General features: G+C 43.2%; 1 protein-coding gene across 7 annotated transcripts in view; it reads right to left on the bottom strand.

Moving 5' to 3' along the window:
• tspan12 (tetraspanin 12) overlaps nucleotides 1-16,412 on the bottom strand; it is a 45,925-nt gene that overhangs the window by 9,008 nt on the left and 20,505 nt on the right. For 6 of the 7 annotated variants that reach the window (XM_033038295.1, XM_033038296.1, XM_033038294.1 and 3 more), the window contains 2 exons: nucleotides 15,872-15,979; nucleotides 9,687-9,830 (listed from right to left, as the gene is read on the bottom strand). In XM_033038295.1, the coding sequence (XP_032894186.1) occupies nucleotides 9,687-9,830; nucleotides 15,872-15,979 (252 nt within the window). The remainder of the gene's footprint in view (nucleotides 1-9,686; nucleotides 9,831-15,871; nucleotides 15,980-16,412) is intronic. The other variant, XM_033038300.1, reaches the window with a different exon arrangement.

Raw genomic sequence — 16,412 nt, 5'->3', positions numbered from 1 at the left:
GAGCAGAGATGCTAACTTTCTGACTCGCGTCTGATTATTGAATCGAGTTTGGCTAACTGTCAATCTACATTCTACTGTTAACAATCACGTAGGGAGGACAATTATTAAAGAAGTAATAATAGTGCATTTGGATAGCAGTAAAAGCATTGGTCCACATCAGCATGGATTTATGAAGGGGAAATCCTGCTTGACTAATCTTCTGGAATCTTTGGAGGATGTGACAAGTAAAATGGATGAAGGAGAGCCAGTGGATGTAGTGTATTTGGACTTTCAGAAAGCCTTTGATAAGGTAATACAGGAGATTAGTCGGCAAAATTAGAGCACATGGCATTGGGTGTGGCGTATTGACATGGATAGAGAATTGGTTGGCAGACAGGAAACAAAGAGTAGGAATAAACTGGTCCCTGTCAGAATGGCGGGCAGCGGCGAGTGGAGTGCCGCAAGGCTCGGTGCTGAGGTCACAACTATTTACATTATATTGATGATGGAATTACAAGCAAATTTGTACATGTCAAAGCTGGGTGGTGGTGTGAACTGCGAAGAGGATGCTAGGAGGTTGCAGGGTGACTTGGACAGGTTAAGTGAGTGTGCAGATGCATGGCAAATGCAGTATAATGTAGATAAATGTGAGGTTATCCACTTTGGCAGCAAGAACAAGGAGGCAGATTATTATCTCAATTGTGTCAGATTAGGAAAAAGAGAAGTGCAACGAGACCTGGGTGTCCTTGTACACCAGTCAGTGAAATAAACATGCAGGTACAGCAGGCAATGAAGAAAGCTAATGGCATGTAAGCCTTCATAACGAGAGGATTTGAGTATAGGAGTAAAGAGGTCTTTCTGCAGTTGTACAGGGCTCCGGTGAGACCCCATCTGGAGTATTGTGTGCAGTTTTTGTCTCCTAATTTGAGGAAGGACATCCTTGCTATTGAGGCAGTGCAGCGTAGGTTCACAAGGTTCATTCCCGGGATTGCGGGACTGCCATATGAGGAAAGATTGGAAAGACTGGGTTTGTATTCACTGGAATTTAGAAGGATGAAAGGGAATCTATAGAAACATATAAAATTATAAAAGGACTGGTCAAGCTAAATGTAAGAAAAATTTTCCCAATGTTGGAGTCTAGAACCAGGGGCCACAGCCTAAGAATAAAGGGGAGGTCATTTAAAACTGAGATGAGAAAAACTTTTTCACCCAGAGAGCTGTGAATTTGTGGAATTTTCTGCTACAGAAGGCAGTGGAGGCCGATTCACTGGATGAATTTAAAAGAGTTAGATAGAGCTCTTGGGGCTAGCAGAATCAAGAGGTATGGGAGAATGCAGGCACGGGGTACTGATTGTGGATGATCAGCCATGATCACAATGAATGGCTGTGCTGTCTCGAAGGGCGAATGGCCTCCTCCTGAACCTATTTTCTATGTTTCTATGCTTGGAAGCTGTAATGGAATTCATTCCAGAGGAATTTCATTGTCACAGAATCACTGAAAGACTCCAGCATCAGAAGGCAGCGTTCACCCCATCAGAATAAAGGTCACAGCGAGAGCACACATGTTCTACTGCTGCACCAAAGTAACTGCCAGGAATTAACAGTCCCTTTAAATAGCAACACTAGGAGTACAGGTGCATGGTTCCTTGAAGGTGGACTCGCTGGTAGATAGGGTGGTCAAAAAGGCTTTTGGCACATTGGCCTTCATCAGAGTATTGAGTATAGAAGTTCGGAGGTCATGTTGCAGTTGTATAAGACGGAGGTGAGGCCGCATTTAGAATATTGTGTTATAGGAAAGATGTCGTCAAGCTGGAAAGGGTAAAGAGAAGATGTATGAGGATGTTGCCAAGACTAGAGCGTCTGAGCTACAGGGAGAGGTTGAGTAGGCTAGGACACTATTACTTGGAGCGCAGGAGGATGAGGGGGATCTTATAGAGGAATATAAAATCATGAGAGGACTAGATCAGGTAGATGCACAGAGTCTTTTGTAAAGAGTTGGTGAGGACCAGAGGACATAGGTATAAGGTGATGGGGAAAATATTTAATAGGAATCTGAGGGGTAACATTTTCACACAAAGGGCGGTGGGTGTATGGAACAAGCTGCCAGAGGAGGTAGTTGAACCAGGGACTATCCCAACGTTTAGACTATCCCAAACAGTTAGACATGTACATGGATAGGACAGGTTTGGAGGGATATGGGTCAAACACACGCAGGTGGGACTAGTATAGCTGGGGCATGTTGGCCGGTGTGAGCAAGTTGGGCTGAAGGGCCTGTTTCCACACTGCACCATTATGACTCTCTGTCCCATTCTTCCTACTCTGCTTGCTACTGGCATGTACGATTACAGTGTGGCCTAATATTATGAAAGCACAAATTAAGATGCTAATTTTTGCAACAAATCGGAAGCAAAGAAACCCCTGTTAGAACCATAAAACTAGTGCTGGGAAGCTGAGTTTCACGAGTGCTCAGGAAGTTATGTATAAGTAGGACAATAAAGATCATTAGAGCTATGACTTACTAAAGTCAATGTAGTAATGTACAGATAAACTACTGTAGGCATCTAAATAGACCATATATTGATCAGGATTTTTCAACATTAGTCTCTGGGGGGAAATAACATTCAGGGAGAATGATAGTAATATTCTCGATGTTCAAATGGTAATACAAATAAAAATGTCAAGATCTGCTGCATATTCTACATTTAGATAGTCAATTGAATTATGAATATTTGTAATGAAAGCTTTACATTTTTTAAATTTAGAATTTACTTTCAACTTCATATGTCTAAGTTATTGCTTCAGAAATGCAATAGTTGAATAGCTATAATGACTTAATAAAATACACATTATTAACATGTACCATAAAAAGATATTCGAATTGTTTTTATAATTTAGTAGAAATGTCTTCGAAAATCTCTTTCACTGCCCCATCCCAAAACAAATATAGTCCCGGATTAGATTTAGTGCGTCATTTGAAAAGAAAAACCACAAATATGTGAATTCCGATTTGCCGCTGTGTACTTATATGGCTACAGTGGGGCATCTTGCACGTATAATCTGAACACTAACCAAGATGAGAAAAAGAAAAAGGAAATGGAAAGTTCAGTTTATTATTTCCTGGCACAAAACACTTCTATGTCAGTTGTCAAATGCCTCAGAGACCTCTTTTGGCAAACAGCATTTATTTGTTGATGTGTTCTGGATGATTTACTATTTTCCAGTTCACAAGAAGCTTCATTAAAATATACCCCGTACATGATAATGCTGCTATCTGACTTAAGGCAGGTTCCAGCACTCATTGCTTCGTCTATTGATACTGATTGGTAATATTTTCATATTGCAGGACTACAGCCAAGCTGCAAGTCAAATTGGAAACTGGTGACTAGAAACTCCTAAGCTTGTTAATGAATATGAGGAAATTGTTGAAGTGCAGAGACTGAAGAATGAAAGCAGAAGAGCATTAAATATTTTCAACAAGCTTGTTATTGGAAGGAAGGAGTAAATGTTTGCCTGAAAGGGCCCTCTGGCAACGTGCAGTGAACACCCACACAATGCATTTCATTTATTTCAGTCGGATGGGTATGTTTAACAATGGACTCATGATTTATTCCACAAGATTAACACTGACACTGAAACTGAAAGGAAAGATTTGCTCACACACTTTAAGGGCCTGTCCCACTTGCATGCGATTGCGTGCGTTTGGCGCAAATAAGCGGAAGCAGAGTTCACGCGTGACGTTATTTACGTCATGCTTACAAATCAGCTGGGCAGGAGGCGGGCCGACTGAATTTGGGCGTCGCACGGCGTCGGGCGGTGATGTCATCACGCAACGCCACGCGCTAGGCGTACGGCGTCAAAACGCTGCATACGCCGTCAAGACGCTGCGAACGACGTCAAGACGCTGCGAATGACCGCAAAGTGCCTGCGTGCGTACGCGGGCCGACATGCCGTTGGTGCGCAAAGATTTCGGTCACTGCAAGAATTTCGGAGCCCCATGCAATGTCGGGACCAGCCCCGTACAATTCCATACCCCTCCGCGCTTCTAAGTGGGACCGCCCCGCGCAGCCATACAGTGCCTGTACGCCTCAAGCGACCACGAGGTCGCATCATTTGCGAGCCAAGGTCGCGTAAGTGGGACAGGCCCTTTAGTCTGTGGTTGCATACAAGATAATTGATTATTTTTTAAGAAAATATTAGGAGAGTTGTCCTTCTACTCTCGAAAAAAAGTTTGCCGTCAATGTAAGCTGCTGCAACTGATAACGGTGAAAGTGCAGGGCAACGAAAACATTCGTGGTCCCATGCTAGTTCAAAATTATAGTGATAACAAAAACATTTATTGGTATCAAGCTGGAAAGGGTACAGAGAAGATTTACGATGATGTTGCCAGGACTAGAGGGTCTGAGTTGTAGGGAGAGGTTAAGTAGGCTGGGACTCTATCTCTTGGAGCACAGGAGGATAAGGGGTGATCTTATTGAGATGTATAAAATCATGAGAGGAATAGATCAGATAGACACACAGAGTCTCTCGTCCAGAGTAGGTGAATCGAGGACCAGAGGACATAGGTTTAAGGTGAAGGGGAAAAGATTTAATAGAAATCTGAGGGGTAACATTTTCACAGAAAGTGCGGTGGGTGTATGGAACAAGCTGCCAGAGGAGGTAGTTGTCACAACTAAGAATAAGCAAAGGAAAAATAATTGTGATTCTTGCCCCATGTTATTCAGTAACTAAGCAAAACAAAGTGCTGGAAGAGACACGATGCTGGTTTACAAATAAGCAGAAGCTGGTTTACAAATAGAGACACAATGTGCTGGCATAACTCAGCAGGTCAGGCAACATCTGTGGAGAGTATGGATAGGTGATGTTTCAGGTCAGGGCTATTCTTCAGCTGGTGGAACTCAGCCGGTTAGGCAGCATTTGGGGAATGGACAGATGAGGTTGAGTCAGGATCCCTCTTCAGACTTTAAGGAAGACTTACTATAAGACTTTACAATTTGAAAATATGAAATAACTTAATCACAGTAAAATTAAATACTTTAAACAATTAATTACCAGTAACCAAGTTTGTTTTGGCATAAATGATGTGACATTGGTATCAATATTTGACCACTGATCACCAGCAGTGAAAATTAGACACCAGAATGGGATGAAAAGCAGTGAGAGATATCTAGATTTTATACTGGGGAAAACAAATATGTGGGCATCAAGTGGCCTAACCCAAAAAGAAAATTTCGCAGAAATTACAGCTAACCTTTCCACAAAAATGGCAGCACAGGAGCCACATCTGGGCCACTTTCACTCTGATCTATCCTCGCTGGTCCATTGCCTGCCTGAAACCGGTTCCTGATCAGTGGGGCCTTGCAAGATCCTTCCCACCATCTGGGTGGCACAGTGGTACAGCTGGTAGATCTCTTTAGTCAGAGGGTGGTGAATCTGTGGAATTCATTGCCGCAGACGGCTGTGGAGGCCAAGTCAATGGGATAGTTTTAAGGTGGAGATTGACAGAGTTTTGATCAGTAAGAGTGTCTGGGGTTATGGGGCTAAGGCAGGAGAATGGGGTTAAGATGGAAAGATAGATCGCCCATGATGGAATGGCCGAGTAGACCTGATGGGCCAATTGGCCTTATTCTGCTCCTAGAATCTATGAACTCCTGCCTCACAGAATGAGTTCATAGCCTAGGTTCGATCCAGACCTTAGGTGTTGTCTATGTGGAGTTTGCACGCTGTTCCTGTGACCACATGAGTTTCATCCGAGTGCTCGTTTCCTCCCACATCCCAAAGATGCGCGGATTTGTAAGTCAATTGGCCTCTGTAAATCGCCCCTTGTTCGTAGAAAGTGGGCGTGAAAATGGGATAACAAGGAACTAGTGGGAACAGGTAATTGATGGTCGGCGATGACTCGGTGGGCTGATGTGCCTGCATCTCTCACTCTAAATAAACATTAGATCCCAGATCTTGAAATTATTACACAGCCAGTTTTCACATTCCCAAAGGCTTACTCTCTCATATAAAAGTAACAAAAAATAAGATTTTAACACTTAAAGATAAAAAAATATTAAATCACAATAAATTGAAGTTAATTTCATACTTTTAACATAACAATTAATTAACTATTACCTGAAAATTGCCCATCTCCTTCATTGGAAATGAATAAAGTCACATTTAATGTCGACACTTATTCTCACAACTGCTGGGGAATTGCAGAAAGTTGTTTACCTCTGCTGATCCACCAATGGACTCCACCAGGAATCCAACAGATTAAATGAAAACAGCAATGCCCTGTCAGGATGTTTAGAAGTGCCATGTATATATCAGTTGATATCAGAAGTCATTTCAATCACCACTGATGTAGTCTGCATTCAGTCTGTGTGCCAGATTAGGTTGGGTAAATTAGGTCAGTGACATGGTAAGGCAGCAATAGGGTTGCTGCCTTACAGAGCCAGAGACCCAGATTCGATCCTTACTGTTTGTACATTCTTCCCTTGACCTGCGTGGGTTTTCTCCGGATGCTCCGGTTCCCTCCCACACTCAATAGGCATGCAACCGTCTGCAGGTTAATTGGTTTCTGTAAAAATTGTAAATTGGTTCTAGTGTGGTGGAACGTGCGTGTGTACGGGGATCGCTGGTCAGCGTGGACGGTGGACGGTGGTCCCGTTTCCACGCTGCATCTCTACACTAAACCAAATGTCAAGGGAGTGTCACGAGTGTTTAATTGTCATATGTACTGGGACGGGAACAATAAAATTCTTACTTGAAGTTCTACAAGCACATTAATGCAATGCAAGTTAACTGACCCGTATTGATCCAGAAAATGCCACTGTGTTCCTTGGGGAAATTAAATTTGTGTAATTAAATAAATATCCAAATTTAAAAAGCTAATCTCAGTAGCGACACCTATGAAATTGTAGGATTATTGTTGAAACCACAACATGTTTATTAACATTCTTTAGGGTAGTAGGTCGGCCTATCATTTTTGTGTGAATCCAACATGAGACGCTCAATAACAACATAAACAGCTCAATACTATTCCCAGCAAAGGAGCTGCCTGACTAGCACCCCATCTAGCACCCATTCACCATCTCCACTACCAGCGAACTACCTCCACAATGAACCAGCAACCTCACTCCTTGGCTTTTATGCTGCCATCTTCCAAAGAAGATAAAGGTCAGCGGGGATGCTGCTATGTGTTAGTTGACATGGTCATCATTGGCCATTCCAACCAGAAATATACTATAAACCCATCTCCTCGCAGGGTACTTCCCTGTGCAGCTGCATGAGATGCAAGACCTATCCCTATGCTCCTCTCCCACATCCATCGGGCGACCCTGGAAGTCTTTCCAGGTGAGACAGAGGTTCACACGCATCTCCTCTAATTTTAGTTTAGAGATATATTGCGGAAACAGGCCCTTTGGCTCACCGGGTCCGCGCCGACCAGCGATTCCCGCGCATTAACACTATCCGTCACCCAATTTTTACATTTACCAAGCCAATTAACCTACAAACCTGTACATCTTTAGAGTGTGGGAGGAAACCGAAGATCTCAGAGAAAACCCACGCAGGTCACTGGGAGAACGTACAAACTCCTTACAGACAGCACCCGTAGTCGGGATCGAACCCGGGTCTCCGGCGTTGCATTCGCTGTAAGGCAGCAACTCTTCCGCTGCGCCACTGTGACCGCCCTCTCATCTACTGCTCCCTGTATGGCCTCCTTTACATTGACAAGACCCAGCGTAGACTAGTGCATGGTCTGGCCTCGTGGATCTCCCATTTGCCAACTATTTTAGCTCCCCTTCCGATTCCCACGCTGACCTTTCGGTCCTGGGCCTCTCCATTGCCAGAGTGAGGCCACACATAAACTGGAAGTGTTTGACCATCATCTGCAGTTCTTTGTTTCAAACACATACAATGATAGTGCCTTATTCGGTTGTAGCGTACAATGGGCAATAAGGTATGGCGGTCCCTCTGCTATGGTGCATTACAACAAGGATTTTGTAAACGGACTGTAGCGGAGGGAGTGGTTAATAAACAAGAGGACACAAAGTGCTGGAGTAATTCAGTGGGTCAGGATCTCTTGAGAGCATGGATAGGTGACATCGGGACCCTTCCTCAGACAGATTCAGTTGGCTGAATTACTCCAACACTTTGTGTCATTTCACATATAGACTAGGTGCCGATGCTACTGGTGTGCAGCATCAAGCCCTTCATCACTGGTTCATGCAGCTACTGTTGCAGCTCACATCGTAGCCCCCAGCAGGATGTGCTTTCTTCAGGCCGCAATCACTAACAGGACACGCTCGGTCACTGTGGGGCTCTCTCCCCTCTCACCCGCTGTCACTTCCAATGTGGAGAATGTCAGCGGCACCAGGGGAGGAGGCAGTGGCAGTGGTTGGGGGATTGGGGAGGGGGGAAATGGACAAGGTCACTGCTGACTATGAGAAGCAGCAGTAGGTGAGAGGGGAGGGATCCCCACGGTGACCAAACACATTCTGTCGGTGGCAGTAGCCAGAGACCTGCCAGTTACGTTGTTGCTCCCATTGTGTAGCTCATTCGGAGCAATGTAGAGGCCAATTAACACAAATTTGTACGACTTTGGGATTTAAGAGGAAACCGGAGCACCCGGAGGAAACCACGCCGTCACAGGGAGAACGTGCAAACTCCACACGAGGTCAGGATTGAACCAGAGTCTCTGGCGTTATAAGGCAGCAGTTCTTCCAGCTGCACCACTGTGGTCTGGAGCTGCGGAAGGAAGCTCACCATCACCGCCCTCCAAACAGCAATCAGGAATGGGCAGCAAATGCTCGCCTTCAACACATTCAAGGACAAAAGTAAACAATCTAGCAATCAAAGTAACTTACTTCATAAAGATTTCTCTGGCCAACATCCAAATACAGGGTCTTATCATCTTGTGCTAGTGCACATGGAGATACATTGAAACTCATGTCTGGCACAGCTAATGATCATGTCAATCAGTTGTGGCCTGAATTCTGCTTCTTCCACCCTCAGGGCCTACTGGGACGTCACCATGTGGTAAACAGGCCATTGCCCCCATCATCTCGTGCTGTGCTAGCATCTCAGTGGCCATCAACTGGGACAGGTAATGTGTGCTCTGCCTGAAGGCTCAGACGCACGTGTCAGCCTTTGTGTATTTAGCTCCTTCACTTTCTCCTTTCCACTTTTAATCTCACTAAAACTGGCAATTGGTTGAAATGACCAAATATGCACCAAATATTTTGTGCCCTTATTAGTTATTTGCTATTATTTCTACAGATCTAATTTAGTTTAGTTTAGAGATACAGCATGGAAACTGGCCCTCCGGCCCCCCGGGTCCATGCAGACCAGCAATCCCTGCATATTAACACTATCCTACACACACTAAGGACATTTTTTTCATTTACCAAGCCAATTTACTTACAAACCTGCACATCTTTGGAGTGTGGGAGGAAACCGATGATCTCAGAGAAAACGGGGAGAACGTACAAACTCCGTACAGACAGCACCCATAGTCGAGATCAAACCCTGGTCTCCGGCGCTGTAAGGCAGCAACTCTACTGCCTTTTATTGTACCTATAACTTGTTCAAAGCTGCATTCGGTGCAATCACAATAAGCTGACTATTACAAATGCGTATCACTACAAATACAATGTGTACTCATTTCTGACCCACATCAACTTTCATTTGACTGAATATATTCGAAGGAAGAGCCTTCCTACCTCTTGATAGATGTCAACATGGTCCCCATAATAGGCTTGCTTCGAGCATCCTGGAAATTCTCTAATGCAGCAAGATTCTGGAGGCCACTCCATTCCTGCCATTTCTAACCAATCTGTAAAGTATAGCACTCCGCAACACTTGAACTAGGGGGAGGAAAAAAAACACACAAACCTGTAAACATCTTGAGCTTCATGAATTGTTAGCCTGAGAACGTATGCACCGTTGCCAATGACATTCTGTTTATACATATAACAACATCCACAATAAACATCAATTGCTGAAAAGGTTTACAATTTTGGACTAGCCATTCACTTCTTCCAGCAGATGACGAACATTAGAAACAGCTTTTAAAGTCATAAAAGGAGGAGATACAATCCAGAATAAGCAATTTTCAATAAAGTGCAAGACGGAACAAAGCTACCACCCTCAAGCACAGTAACATGTGGCAGAGGCAAGAGCCGGAATTGAGTTATGTTCATCATCTCACACAGATTCTACATTTCTCACTTGCCTAACTGAGCTTGCATTATTCACTGGACTATAACTTTGAATGCCCTTCTTCAGGCAATCTTACAGTTATTTTCTAGATGATGTGATTTAGTAGGTACCCAGATTACATTTGTCAACTGCATTAATCCAGCTCTCTTCCATGAGAAAATTGGAAGATATTGCCTAGTGTCCCTTTTCTCTCTCTGTGCCCAGCACCGTATAATCATCAGCATGTTGGTAGACACAAAATGCTGGAGTAATTCAGCGGGACAGGCAGCATCTCTGGAGAGAAGGAATATCATTGCAATGTTAATTGTTTGTGTTTGGGCACTTTTCCCTCTTCCTCCAAAACACTTCATCAAAACCTACTGGCTACCCAACCGAGTTGACAACAAAGTGCTGGAGGAACTCAGCGGGTCAGGCAGCACTTGTGGAGGAAATGGGACAATTTACGTTTCAGGACTCGTTTTGTCCATTTCCCTCCACAGATGCTACCTTTCATGCTGAATTCTTCCAGCAGTTTGTATTTTTCTCAAGATTGCAGCATCTACGCTCGTGTCATCAAGTAGACTCAATATCTCTAACTATCACCATTTACCTTGTTAGTCCAAGGTTCTTGTATGTATTACTGACACAGCTATAAACTAATTCCCCAAAAGTGACTGAACATAATTTTACACCCTTTCACCTTAGTAATGCAGATATCACAATGAACAAAACAAAATGCTAGAAATAGTCTACAGGTCAATCAGCATCTGTGGAGAGAGAAACATAGTTGTAGTTTCATATCATGTTTCAGATGAAAGATAATCGGAATGGAAAACTGTTTCTCTTTCCACTCATGCTACCCGCCTTGCTGAGTCTCACCACTTTGTATTTTTTGGTTCAGATTTCCAGGATCTGCATTTTTTTTTTAATATTTCAAATGTCATAAGGATTCCTCATATCCTTATTAATTGCCTATTTTGTGAATTGTCCTTTCCTTGCTTGCATTGCTACTTATCCCAAATGACCAGGCACACCTTCAATAATGTTTTCCTTCCTATGGTTCATCCTGATCGAAGGTCTTCATCGCTTCCACCTTCCAATTTGCACGGGGAATCGGACAGTACCCTAGCTATTGGAACGACCATACCAAAGCTTCTGCACTTCCTGCAGATGGGTGCAGGGAGAAAAAATAATGACTGGGGCGGGACAAGACTTCGAATATATTGATTGCATTTCTGAGGCAGCGTGAAGTGTAGATGGAGTCAACTGTGGGAAGTGTGGTCTGTGAATTGGACTGGGCTCCATCTACAACTCTCAGCAATTTCTGTAGTCTTGGACAGAGCTGTTCCCAAACCAAGCAGCGATGCAACCCGACATTATGGGATGCATGTTGGGGTAGCGGTAGAGTTGCTGTCGGACAGCGCCAGAGACCCCGGTTCGATTCAGACTACGGGTGCTGTCTGTACGGAGTTTGTACGTTCTCCTTGCGACCTGTATGGGTTTTCGCCAAGATCTTCGGTTTCCTTCCACATTCCAAAGGAGTACAGGTATATGGGTTGATTGGCTTAGTATCAATGTCTAAAATTGTGCCTCATGTGTGTAGGGTAGTGTTTATGTGCGGGGATCGCTGGTCCGTGCGGACTCGGTGGGCCGAAGGGCCTGTTTCCGCTCTGTATCTCTAAACTAAATATGTTTTTTTATGAACTTCAAGAGAACAAGAACATTTTTGCTTACTCTCACTATAAATCTTGCGACTTTTACAACCGAGCCAAAGCCTATCCAAGACTACTTTGCCAGGCTCACTGTCCCAATGGTAATTTGACCTAAAGCTAAGCTTCAGATTCTAAGACCCATCATCATCGAGATCCAATCATAGCCACCTCTTATTATTATTATTATTATTATCACTCTCAGATTTCATAGTACCAAACTAGCATCAGAATGCTAACCACCGTTGATTAGGCTGCAACTAACAATAGAAAACCTCAAAGCAGACCCATCAAACAGTCTTCTCAGCACTGACCACTTTCTGCAAGTGACAACCGACCCAAATATCTAAATATTATTCTAACCAATTTGGGTCATTTGGCGTGTGCTTAAAAAGGCCATTTTTGAGAAGCAATTTTCTGCTTGAAATGCTGGCAAAATGAGAACAATTTACCCCAGACTTTTGCAAACTCTTCCTTGCAGATTTTCGATCTCCGCACTACATAACTTTGTTAATCATCCAAAAATGGTCTATTGTTGTCCTATATTAACCCGTATCTGTTGCTATTTCCAATAACCCAATCTATTTCTCTCTAGAAATATTCAAATCTTCAAATCATTACCTCTAACCCCTTCCTACACAACCTCCAGAAAATCTTCCCCGGCTGATCAATGCTCACGAGAATTGACCACATTCTCTGCTGCATTACTATTTACTCTAAGCTTTGATGGGAGAACTCAAGCTACCAAGATCTAATTAGAATCAAAGAATCATGAAGCACGGAAACAGGCCCTTCAGCCAAACTTGTCCATGCCGACCAAGATGCCACATCCAAGTTAGTCCCATTTCCCCGAGTTTGCACATATTCCCCCAAATCTTTCCTATTCGTGTACCTATCCAAATGTCATTTAAATGTTACCGTGCCTGCCTCAATAACCTCCTTTGGAAGTTCGTTCTACATACCCACTATCCTCTGTGTGGAAAGAATGCCCCCTCAAGTTTCTATTAAATATCCCCTCTTACCTTAAATCGATAACCTCTCAATCTTTATTCCCGAGGAAAAACATTCTGTGCATTCACCCTATCTATTTTTCTCATGATTTTATGCACTCTATAAGATCACCCCTCAGCCTCTTGCGCTCCAAGCAATAAAGCCCTAGCTTAAACCCCCAAGTCCTGGCAACAGCCTAATAAATCTTCTCTGCACTCTTTCCAGGGTGACCAGGTATGCGACTGCAATGTCTTGTATAACTGTAACATAATGTGCCAACATCTAGGCTCAACTCTATAACTGATGAAGGCCGAAAGCCTTCTTCACCATCCTATCTACCTGTGATGTCAGTTACAGGAAACCACATACATACACACGGATCCCTCTGCTCCACAACACACCCAGGGCCCTACTGTTCACTGCAAAGGTCCTGCACAGGTTGGAGAGGCCAAACTGCAACACCTCGCAAATAACTGCATTAAACTTAATTTGCCATTCCTCGACCCACTCACCCAGCTGATCAAGATCCCACTGCAATTCTTGATGACCACCTTCACTGTCTACGATACCGCCTACTTTTGTCATCTGCAAACTTACTAATCACGCCTTGTACCTTCTGATTGAAATTGTTGATATAGATGACAAACAGCAGTGGCCCCGCTATCCACCCCCCTGAGGTACACCACTAGTCACAGACCTCCAGTCCAATAAACAACTTTCACCAACACCCTAAGCTTCCCATCATGAAGCCAATTCTCTAACCTCCAGAGCAATGTACCACGCAACATCTGATCAAAGGCCTTGCTGAGGTCCATACAGATTACTTCAACAGCCCTGGCCTCCTCAACCGCCTTAGTTGCTTCATGGTCTCCCACTTACAAAACCATGCTAACCATTCCTGATCCACCCACTGTTTAACCAAAACTGGGTATATCTTATCCCTCAGAATCCTCTTCACTAACTTTCATACCACTGATTTTTGTCTTGCTGGTCTATAGTTCCCAGATTTTTCTTTGCAGCTTAAATAGAAGCACAACATCCAATATTCAGGCACCTCACCCGTGTCTAATGATTCATGCAGCTCAGACAGGACACCTGCAATCTATTCTCAAGCTTCCCACAGTATCATTGTACATTCTAATCAGGCCCGAGATGTCCAGCACCTCCAGCATCACATGGATTGCCCTCAAGATCTCTTCATTAACCGCCCTAGTCTTTATGTCTTCCACCAGAGCAAAAGGAGGGGAGAAATATTCATTGAGGTCCTTGCCCATCACCTGCAGCTCCACCCATAAAGGGGAAATGTGTCTCTCTTTAATGACCATTTGCCCTTTAATATACATTTTAAATCTATTTGTGAATGTTTGGAATAAAATCAGAAAGCACTATGGATGTTTATTTGGCCATGTCTCTTCTATAGTCAAAGGGTGGTAAATCTGTGGAATTCATTGCTACAGAAGGCTGTGGATGCCAAGACAATGGACATTATTAAGGCAGAGAGCGATAGATTTTTGATTAGTTTGGGTGTCAGGGGTTATGGGGAGAAGGAAGGAGAATGGGGGTTAGGAGGGAGATGGATCAGCCATGGCGGAGTAGATTTGATGGCCTAATCCTGCTCCTATCACGTATGAATTTATAGAGAATGGAAGACAAGATTAATGGTTCAAAGGTTTATGGTTCATTGAATGAGGTTTCCAAAATTTCCATTTTTAATTCCAAATCTATGTTTTCTCCAGTTATTTGGACCTCCTTCTCAAAATACCTTCTTGCTTTTTTGACTTGCTCATAAGCTTTAAGAAATCCCTAAAAAGGTATATTTCCAGTCAATAATTTGTGTTTCTTCTTGCAATCTACCTGTAAAGGCCATTTACTGCTGAAGCTGCCTCACTATTGATCCCAAAACTCTCATATTTATTCCAATTTTAAGAAGCTCTGTTCAGATTTTTCTACAATGCATTCTATTAATAATGACAGGAAGTTCAAAATTACACTGACAAATGTATTCAATTTGATTTCTGCCACCCAAGCTACAAACTAATGGGTTAATTAAATTTGAAATCACTGAGCATTCAATGCACCGTAACCAAGTGTGAGAGAGAACAAATAAATCTTGAAAACGCAAAAAGATTTAACCTCCCTAAAAAAAATTGCAAACACAACGATAATTTTAAAACATTTATTCCCTCAATTGACAGTTCAATCACATTTCAATTATATAACTTTCATAAAAGTAATTCAGATGCATCTTTCTTTTTAGTTTAGTTTAGAGTTGCAGCACGGAAATAGGCCCTTTGGCCCACGGAGTCCACACCGACCAGTGATCCCCACACAAGCACCATCCGACACACACTGGGGACAATTTACTATTTTACCAAGCCAATTAGCCTAGAAATGTGCACGTCTTTGGAGTGTGGGTGGAAACTGGAGCAACCAGAGAAAACCCACGCAGATCAAGGGGAGAACATACAAACTCCACACCGATAGTTAGGATTGAACCCAGGTATCTGGCGCTGTTAGGCAGCAACTCAACCGCTTTGCCACTATTTTTGTTGAATATTTTCTTATTTGATACTAATGGGTAAATTAGCAATCAGCAATATCCAGGCAAGAAATGGGGGCACACACTGGCACAGCTTCTACCTCACTGCACCAGAGACCTCGGTTCCATCCTGACTTCAAGTTGTCTGTGTGGAGTTTACACGTTGTCCCTGCGAACACATGGGTTTCCTCCAGGTGCTCCAGTTTCCTCCCACATCCCAAAGTGGTGTGGGCTTGAAGGTTAATTGATGTTGTAAATTGCCCCATGGTGTGTAAGAAGTGGATGCAAAAGTGGGATAACACAAGTAGTGTGAACGGAAGGTGAATGGTTGGCATGGACTCGGTGGCTCAAAGGGCCCATTTCCATGCTGTACCTCCAAACTAAACTAAATTGAATTAAATAGCTAAGTGTCAACATGAGTAAGAATAATGCATCCTTACAGCAAAAGTAGATTCGGCACTGAATTTACCTCTCTCTGAAAGAAATTCCAGGCATGGGTTAACCGCTGGTATGCACCCATACCAAAATGGGACATTCTTGATTTCAACCCAAGCATATCGGACCTTTGTATGGAGATCTGAAACAAAGAGTAACTTCTCAGTGACATCATTATAATTAAACTGTGACATTTTTGACCAATATGGAAGATGCAAAATATCAACCACATATTAAATACCAATGTCTGTATAATAATAATAATCTGTTGCCAGTCTCAATGAATGATGATGTATACGAACCAGAATATACATACATTACGGAATATCAAGTGTTGTTCTTCCAGTTTGTGTGTGGCCTCACTCTGGCAATAGAGTGGAATGGCAATGGCATTACAAATGGTATTAACAATGAAAACACACAAAATGCTGGAGTAACTCAGCAGGACAGGCAGCGTCTCTGGGTAGAAGAGTTTCAACTCGCATCTGCAGTTCGTTCCTACAATGATAACTAACCCCTCCCCCTTTCTTTCCCTCCCCCTTTCCCTATTCCCCACCTGCGTGCACCCATTTCTC

Source organism: Amblyraja radiata, chromosome 19, assembly GCF_010909765.2.
Source record: "Amblyraja radiata isolate CabotCenter1 chromosome 19, sAmbRad1.1.pri, whole genome shotgun sequence".
Classification (NCBI taxonomy): Eukaryota; Metazoa; Chordata; class Chondrichthyes; order Rajiformes; family Rajidae; genus Amblyraja; species Amblyraja radiata.
The sequence above is the reverse complement of the archived record's forward strand: the minus strand, read 5'-3'. Positions and strand labels throughout refer to the sequence as shown.